Raw genomic sequence first — 9,454 nt, 5'->3', positions numbered from 1 at the left:
TCCTCGCTCGAAGTTATAAATACATCATATCATCATATCTCTGTGTATTTGTCAAATGTTTTTTCTGTTTTTGCTTCTTTATTCCATATAAGTGAGAGATTTTATGTCCCTTTAAATTGAATTGATTGTATTTATTTCGTTTTGTCCTCTCTGGACTTCCATACCACCCCCCCACTCTGCCTCATGATGATGGCACATTCTTTACATGTTTAACCTGGAAACCACACGAGGAATGTGACGTCATCAGTACAGTAAGTTTCTCTAGTTACACAAACTTCTCTAGTCGTCCGCACGCCATCAGTGATGACACAGCCAGAGCATCAGGACCAAACATGGGACGGAGCAGTAAACATGGCGCTGGCAGCGTTTCCACCTCAAACACTTCGGTGGTGTTTATTTGGGAGATAATGTCAGCAACAGTTTATTGAAAAGAATCTTTCATCAACAGGAAGTCTACTTTGAAAGTTCTTAGCTGTTGATGAGCCTGTAACCTGCACTTAGATGTTTACAGAGCGTCTGAGTGGAGCTCATGTGGCTCGGGGGGCAGAGCGGCTCGCCCACTAACCAAAACTGAACCTCCAGCTCACACGGTGACTGAAGGAGAAGCTCTGAGCTCGATGAGAACAGAAAACCTTGATATCAATAAGGTCTGTTTACGTTTAGATTCAGATTCTCTGTTGGATTCATAAATATCAGTAGATTCTGAATCTCAACCATAGACTGTAAATAAAGATGGACGACATGACAGCTGCCAAAGGTGAAGCCACAGAATCCTGATCGCCCCCTGGTGGCCGGCTGCTACGTGATGATTGACAGCAGAGACTGAACCGAACATTATAAAAATATGTTTCACGTCTTGGATTTGAAAGATGATTCGCTGCAGACGACAGGAAGTTGAATCTTCACTGAAACGCTGTGATTCTGCTGATTTGTGCTTCTGGGTTCTCGTGTTGTTTTCAGGCCTCAAGTCTCACAACTGAACTCTTTGTTCTGCACTTGTGGTTTTTGGCTTCGAAGCTTAAGGGTCATCGTTGTGTAAGTGTGTGTTGTTTTTTTGTGTGTTGTCGCCTACATTTACTAGAAAAACCCCAGAGTTTCGGTCTGAGGTTTTGAATTCCCCCGACAGGGAAAGAAACCGAGCGGGAGCCAGTTTCTCACTTTGGTGGTTTTGGCCTCGCTGTGGAATCTGAACATGACGAGCTGCTTCTGTCTCGGGACCAGGTCTGTGATCTGCCTCACGAGAACCAGCTCATCCACATTCGTCTGCTGCTGATTCAGAAAACTGAAAGTTGACAATGACAAGAGACAGAGTTAAAAATAGGTCTGTCACATGTCATGGAAACCTCGGGGATGGAGGTGGTGACGCTGCTCTGACGGAGCACGAGGACGTAAATAAACATCTGTCCTCTGATGCTTCCTCACAGTTCTCCTCTTGACTGTTGTTTATTTGGCTTCATCAGGTTTAACTCTAAATATAAATCAGTCTCTATCATCTATCTATCAGTCTCACAGCTGCTCTGTGTTTCCTGATCTGATATTTTCTTTTGAAGAATCTGTTTGTTTGTTTGTGTCTGATATCGACCTCTGATCTGAACTATGAGCAGGAAACACTGAATCATCCTTCACAATAAATCGTTGTTTTATTGTTTCCACAGGGACTTGACTCAAAATGACTCAAGAACAAGAATAGTTTTAGTTTTAGTTTTGATATTTTTTGAGTTACAATAACTTTCAGTCATCATCTTAAGTTTTTCTAATATATTTTTTACTTAAATATATTTTCTTCAGTCCAGTTTATAACTTCAGAATTTTTAATTTTTTCTTAATCTGCTTTAAATACAATGACAGCGACAGCGCCCCCTGTGATGTAATAAAATGTGTTTGTGATCTTTATTTGAATCAAACCTTGTGAATCAACTCGTGCACTTTGTAAATATGATGTTATAAGAAATATGTGAGTTTATTGTGTTTATTTTATTTGAGAGGCCTGATTAAATTATCCTTTATTTATAAAATAAGAAAAATCTGTAAAAGAAAATTCAATAGAAAGATGAGGAAATATACAAATGTATTATTTACAGTGTAAACAGAATCCCACGTCAAAACAAATTGAGTTACCAAAGATACAATCATTAAAAAGAACACTGACCCATATAGTCACAATACACACACACACACACACACACACACACACACACACACACAAACACATACACACACACTCAGGTTATTCCAGAATGTCCGGATCTCTATCGAAAGCTGCTTCCTAACCTTAACCCTAGTTTCAGTTTATCAGACTTTTATGAATGAACCATCTCCCTCTAGTAGAATCATGTGTTGATAGTGTATACAAATAAAATGATATATAATACATTTTATGAACAGGTTAATACTTTACACTCTTTATAAAAGGCTGAGGCACAAATCCAGAACATTTAGGATGATTTACTGATTTAAATTATATTATAGTTGGAAATGATCTGATTGATTTGTATCAAAATAAAATATCATCTCCTCTTTATCCTTTGGATGAAGTTTGATATGAGGAAAATATCATTTATGAGATTATACAGCATATGAAATATTATATTTAGCGTCAGCCACGAGGTCATATATCATGTGAGATACCAGAATGTGATCGTCATCAGTGGCTATCATAACAATAACATAAGTAGTAGTATTAGTTTTGGTTTAGTGCTCTGACCAGGATGAGGTGTGTATTCCTTTTCCATGACACGTTTCCGGTGAACCGCATTGTGTGATGAGTCGTCTGAGGTAGAGTCAGATCAGCTGATAAATAGAGATGAGGAGAGAGAGAGAGCATCTTTGTGCTGAGGGTCGCTGCTGCTGCACCATCTCCCTCCTCTTCATCCTCCTCATCCTCTTCATCATCTCACGGTAGGTGGGAGCTGCAGCCTCGGCTCCTGGTCCGAGGATCCGCAGCTTCTTCTAGAACAGGATGGAAGCTTCCATCTGATCCACAGCTTTCATCCGGAGAGAAACATCTGGATCAGATCCCGCTCGCTCGATCTTATTTCCTCGTTGGTTCTTCCTCCTCCAGATGTTTCTGTTCTCACCCTGTTCTCCTTCCTTCTCTTCTTCCTCCAGATGTTCCCCACGCTGGTCCCCTTCGTGCTGCTGGCCGTGCACGCGGCTCTCTTGGACGGCGCCCTGACCTTTAAGCAGACGGACCCGGTCACGGGCACGCAGCTGGTTTGCGAGGGCTGCGCTCCGGGGACCTTCCTGCGTGCGCGCTGCACGACGACGAGCAGGAGCGAGTGCGCGCCGTGCCCGGCGGGCTCCTACACGGAGATATGGAACTACATCAGGAAGTGTCTCCGCTGCAGCGTGTGCGGCCGCTACGAGGTGACGCGCACGGCCTGCACCGCGCACAGCAACACCCAGTGCGCGTGCAAAGAGGGATTCTACTTCGATAAACAGACCGAGCTCTGCTTGCGCCACAGCGCGTGCCCGTCCGGACAGGGGGTGCTGAGCAAAGGTAGGAAGTTGGTTCTGGATCAGGATGTAACAATTGTAAATCAGGATCTAATGGTTCTGGATCAGATCTAAAGGTCCTGGATCAGATCTAATGTCCTGGATCAGATCTAAAGGTCCTGGATCAGATCTAATGTCCTGGATCAGATCTAAAGGTCCTGGATCAGATCTAATGTCCTGGATCAGATCTAAAGGTCCTATGTCAGATCTAAAGGTCCTGGATCAGATCTAAAGGTCCTGGATCAGATCTAAAGGTCCTGGATCAGATCTAAAGGTCCTAGGTCAGATCTAAAGGTCCTGGATCAGATCTAAAGGTCCTGGATCAGATCTAATCTTATTTTATCTAAAACTCCTGGATCAGATCTAAAGGTCCTGGATCAGATCTAATCTTATTTTATCTAAAACTCCTGGATCAGATCTAAAGGTCCTAGGTCAGATCTAAAGGTCCTGGATCAGATCTAATGTCCTGGATCAGATCTAAAGGTCCTGGATCAGATCTAAAGGTCCTGGATCAGATCTAATGTCCTGGATCAGATCTAAAGGTCCTGGATCAGATCTAAAGGTCCTGGATCAGATCTAAAGGTCCTGGATCAGATCTTATCTCCTGAATCAGAGGCAGTGTTCATCTTGTCGCGTGTAGAATGTGTTGTTAGTTGTTGTGTGTTTCCAGTGTTTGTCTCCGACGTGCTGGTTCTCTCTCGAGTCACGTGTGCAGGTTTCTGTGAAGCACCTGATTCATGAGTCAGCGGGACAACTGTTTAAGACTTCAGTTCCCATAATGCTTTGCAGGACTGCACCAGCCCCTGGGACGTTGACCCGCGTGTTTCCATGGGTTGTTAGTTTTTATAGATGGTGACGCTCGTGTTGTGCGGAACCACCGAGATGAGTCTCAGAGAGTCAGACACACTCCTTCACTGCCCCCTGGAGGCGAACACTCAGGCACGTGCACAGACATTTTGGGGGGCAGGTGCTCAAACCAAAAAATAATTATTCATAATAATACTGAATAAATAAATAATGGCTCCCCTGGACCAGGTAGGGTTACTGGTTCTCCCTCATCTGTTTTACTAGTTGATGGCCTGATCCAAGATAAACGACAGCTGCTGCCCTGAGCTGCTGCTTCTGGAGTCTCTCTTTTCTTGGCATTATGCTGCAAGTTTTGTAAATGAGATAAATCAATGTTGTGCATAATAATCAAGAGTGACTCACATATTCTCTATAAAGCTGACAACACAGTACACACACATTTGTACTGTTTTCTGACAGAGTTGAAGCATAAGCAGCATTACACTACTAATATACCACAATATACCTCACCAGAGTCATGTAGCTCAACTCAAGACCTACCTTTCATTTCAATAATTACATTATATTACATGTCGGGTGACATTCTCCGAAGAACTCAAATAAATGCCCCGTCAGATATCAAAACACATTTGGGGGGAATTGATGACAGAGAGAGTAATTTTTATTCACAAATATTGATGAATGAAGAAAAATGTGCACCACTAGGAGTCTATCTGTGCACGTGCCTACAAACACTGCTCACTACAACTACAAGCCTCCATCGTCTAAGAGGCAGAAATCTGACCAGGCCTCATTTCACCTGACACCTGCTGCTGGTGTCTCTGTTGGACTGGAAGTCGCTCTGAGGCTTCGAGGCTGTAATTAAATAATCAACCTTGAACAGAATGTGTTCCTGAAAGGTGGAGGTTGACTCTGTGGTTCTCCTCCGTCCCCTCCAGGTACATCGGACCAGAACACCGTCTGCCACGTCTGCTCCGACGGAACCTTCTCCGACAGCGTCTCTGCTCATCACAACTGCACCAGGGCCAAGAGCTGCGACGGCGCCGGGCAGCACCTGCTGCTCAGGAGCGCCCCCTGGCACGACAGCGTGTGCACGAGCTGCGAAGAGCTCCGAGGTGAGATCAGGAATCCATCGTTTTGTTGTTGTATTGTGTTAGTGCAAAGAAAACGCTGATCGCTGTCGACCTGGAGAAGTTAGAGGCCTGATGAAAAAATGAATACTTTCCAGAGCGTCCAATCAGAAAGCTTCCTGGAATTTTAAAGTTCCTCCCTTGACCATAAAGTCTGTTCATAGTTCAAACCCGAGTCCTCGACACCATGTTGAGCTTCTTTCGACTCCGCCACAAGGGGGCGTTACACACATTCTGCTGTAAACGTCATCAACGTCCACGTAAACATCAGGAATCAAACTTGTGACGTCTGTTTCACTGGATATTTAATATAGAAATCTCCTAATGGAGTCAAAAGGGCAAGATGGCGGCGTGGTTTCACAGTGTGATTCATCGTATTCATCTGTTTTGCAGACGGAGCCAGCTACCTCAGAGAAATCCTCCCGGCGTACTTCCTCCACCACTCACTGTCCCTCAAGCGGTTGCGTCGGCTCGTACAACACCTCCCCTCCGAGGGCGGCAGGAACCAGGGAGCAACGGCAGATCTGGATATCCCAGAGCTCAACGCCCGCCTGAACACCTGGATCGCCTCCGCTGCCGAGGAGCAGATCCGTCAGCTTCCGGCCGTCCTCAGGAGAGTCGGCTCGGGGACGTCCCGGGACCGGCTGCACAACAAGCTGCAGAGGATGGACGCGGCCCTGCAGCAGCTGTGTGGAGCCCAGGGGAACGAGGTGGAGCCGGTGTAATGTCAGAGTAGGACGAGGTAGCAAACATCTGGACGCAGGTTTCAAGGCTTGACCAGTCCAGGGGTTTTTCTTAAATCAATAAACTTGTTCTGATCGACATGCACTTTCATTACAGGCTCTGTTTTTTACTTTTTGCTTTAGTTAAAGGAGGAAACCGGTCCCTCCGAGGTAAAGTGACTTTCTTTAAATGAATTCTCTCCTTCCTGTTTCCCAGCATTCCAGTTGCTCTTCTGTTTACTCTGCGTGACACAGAGCTGCTGCCGGGGATGGTGGAAGGAACACAGATGTTTTATAGAACCAGGTCAGCTGGTCCAGGAAAGAGTGGAGGGTTAGACAAAGTGGAAACCGTCTGACTTTAGTTTTTGGGTTCCATCCCTCTCACGTATGAATGGAAGTACATGCATGTCCCTAATTGCAATTTGAAAGTTATAGATTTTTAATATATTGCACGTGAGCGTAGCGGCTACAGGGGGATGACTCTTCAGAGAAGCTGGCGGCCTTCAGTGTATCTACCTCTTCTTCCTGTGTGATGATTAAACATGTGAGTTTATTACATAATTTATTATGTGTGCAGAGTGTGGCTCCTGTTGTTCGCCACTCCTTATATTTTTATAGCCAGAGTTGTATATGAGTGAAGTTTGTGTTACTGCTTTAAATCATGCGCAAATAAAATTGAATACACAATATAACATCGGGTGTTTCTCTATTTTTTATTAATATGCTTTATTATTTTTAACAACTTTTTAACAACTTTAAGCTGAATCAACGTGAAATAATAAAGATACTAACAATTCAGGTTTATTCATTCTTAACTTTATTCATTTTATTTATACATTCATATCGATTGGTATTTTTAAATTTCATTTCTTATATTTACGTCTCCTCTGCATCATCCGGGGATGTTCTGTCTTACTTTTGTGATGGATGATTGACAGATGATGGATGATTGACAGATGAGGTTGGTTCTCTACCGGGAAGCTGGTTGGCTCTCTACCGGGAAGCTGGTTGGTTCTCTACCGGGAAGCTGGTTGGCTCTCTACCGGGAAGCTGGTTGGCTCTCTACCGGGAAGCTGGTTGGTTCTCTACCGGGAAGCTGGTTGGTTCTCTACCGGGAAGCTGGTTGGCTCTCTACCGGGAAGCTGGTTGGTTCTCTACCGGGAAGCTGGTTGGCTCTCTACCGGGAAGCTGGTTGGTTCTCTACCGGGAAGTTGGTTGGTTCTCTACCGGGAAGCTGGTTGGCTCTCTACCGGGAAGCTGGTTGGCTCTCTACCGGGAAGCTGGTTGGTTCTCTACCGGGAAGCTGGTTGGTTCTCTACCGGGAAGCTGGTTGGTTCTATACCGGGAAGCTGGTTGGCTCTCTACCAGGAAGCTGGTTGGTTCTATACCGGGAAGCTGGTTGGCTCTCTACCAGGAAGCTGGTTGGCTCTCTACCAGGAAGCTGGTTGGTTCTCTACCAGGAAGCTGGTTGGTTCTCTACCAGGAAGCTGGTTGGTTCTATACCGGGAAGCTGGTTGGCTCTCTACCAGGAAGCTGGTTGGCTCTCTACCAGGAAGCTGGTTGGTTCTCTACCAGGAAGCTGGTTGGTTCTCTACCAGGAAGCTGGTTGGCTCTCTACCGGGAAGCTGGTTGGTTCTATACCGGGAAGCTGGTTGGCTCTCTACCAGGAAGCTGGTTGGTTCTCTACCGGGAAGCTGGTTGGTTCTCTTCCGGGAAGCTGGTTGGCTCTCTACCGGGAAGCTGGTTGGTTCTCTACCAGGAAGCTGGTTGGCTCTCTACCAGGAAGCTGGTTGGTTCTCTACCAGGAAGCTGGTTGGCTCTCTACCGGGAAGCTGGTTGGTTCTCTACCGGGAAGCTGGTTGGTTCTCTACCAGGAAGCTGGTTGGTTCTCTACCGGGAAGCTGGTTGGTTCTCTACCAGGAAGCTGGTTGGTTCTCTACCAGGAAGCTGGTTGGTTCTCTACCAGGAAGCTGGTTGGTTCTCTACCAGGAAGCTGCAGCGTCACAGGGAAATCACCTGAATCGATAACGTTCTGTACGATGAAGCTGTTCCTGCTCGTCAGGAGGAAGTTCAGGCTCCAGGAAACGCTGGAGGGGAAGAATGCTGTCAACTCACACACACACACACAAAAACACACACACCCACTGACAGACTCACACACACACACACAGTTGGTTTCTGTCATTTCAGGTCGCTCTCATCACATCGATGTATTTGATGATATAAGAACTGAGTCACACGTTGTGATGATGAGTCCTCCACACCGGACTCATCATGTGTCAGGTTGTCACATCCTGGATGACCTGATGAGAAGTTTGTGTTCAAAGGTCAAAGGTCCCAGTGACCCTTTATGACTCTGGAAGGAAGTCGTAGTGGTTCATCTCTTTTCAACAATCCAGACGTGATGGACAGGGAGTGCAGGTGTAAAGCCAGAGGTCACTGAGCAGCTGATGGGATTCTCTCTCCTTCCTGTTAACCCAGCAGCCACTTACAGGAACTGAGGCTTTATCATCTTAACGAGCTCATGAGGACCAGGAATCATCTGCTCTCCCACCAGCCGTCCTCCACTGGACGACCGCTGGTTTCAAACCAGAAGAATCCACTGGTTTTCTCTCCATTAAAGTGATTCTGTCCCAGATGATTACACGTTAGGGCACAGGGAAACAAATCTGAATTAATGTCTAAACTCAGGAATAATAATGATAATTTAACCCTCATGAATTAATAAAACAGGATTTTTGTTATTCATACGTCACAGGATCAGATAATCAACATTTACAAGTGTATACCGCCCCCTTCTGGACAGGTCGAGCATCAACCGTGTTATTGAATCACTCTCCACAGCACCCTCTTCCGTTCGAGCCCCTTCAAAACAAGAGTCCCGACCAACACCCTGCTTATAACAGGAACTACATGTGAACCTTCCATAATAAAGCCACTAAATAAAATAGCTTACAATAATAACAATATTTAATATTTGCATTATTGTTATTATTGTATTATTATTATCATTATTAGTAGTAGCTGTATTATTATTAGTAGTAGTAGTAGTAGTGGTAGTAGTAGTTGTTGTAGTAGTAGTAGTAGTAGTTGTAGTAGTAGTAGTAGTAGTAGTGGTAGTAGTAGTTGTTGTAGTAGTAGTAGTAGTAGTAGTTGTAGTAGTAGTAGTAGTAGAAGTAGTGGTAGTAGTATTTGTAGTAGTAAATTTAGTAGTAGTAGTAGTAGTAGTAGTAGTAGTAGTAATAGTGGTAGTAGTAGTAGTAGTAGTAGCAGTAGTAGAAATACTAGTGGTAGTAGTAG

At 44.9% G+C, this 9,454-nt stretch overlaps 1 protein-coding gene across 1 annotated transcript; it reads left to right on the top strand.

Annotated features, from left to right (window-relative positions):
- Positions 1 to 2,712: 2,712 nt before the first annotated feature.
- On the top strand, positions 2,713 to 6,846 carry LOC128461498 (tumor necrosis factor receptor superfamily member 6B). The gene is made up of 4 exons (XM_053446440.1): positions 2,713 to 2,898; positions 3,109 to 3,499; positions 5,241 to 5,417; positions 5,826 to 6,846. Exons 2-4 carry the CDS (start codon positions 3,109 to 3,111, stop codon positions 6,155 to 6,157), a joined length of 900 nt encoding a protein of 299 aa, XP_053302415.1. The 5' UTR covers positions 2,713 to 2,898; the 3' UTR covers positions 6,158 to 6,846.
- The last annotated feature ends 2,608 nt before the right edge of the window (positions 6,847 to 9,454 follow it).

Source organism: Pleuronectes platessa, chromosome 18 (genome assembly GCF_947347685.1).
Source record: "Pleuronectes platessa chromosome 18, fPlePla1.1, whole genome shotgun sequence".
Classification (NCBI taxonomy): domain Eukaryota; kingdom Metazoa; phylum Chordata; class Actinopteri; order Pleuronectiformes; family Pleuronectidae; genus Pleuronectes; species Pleuronectes platessa.
This window is presented reverse-complemented; position numbering and strand designations above follow the sequence as displayed.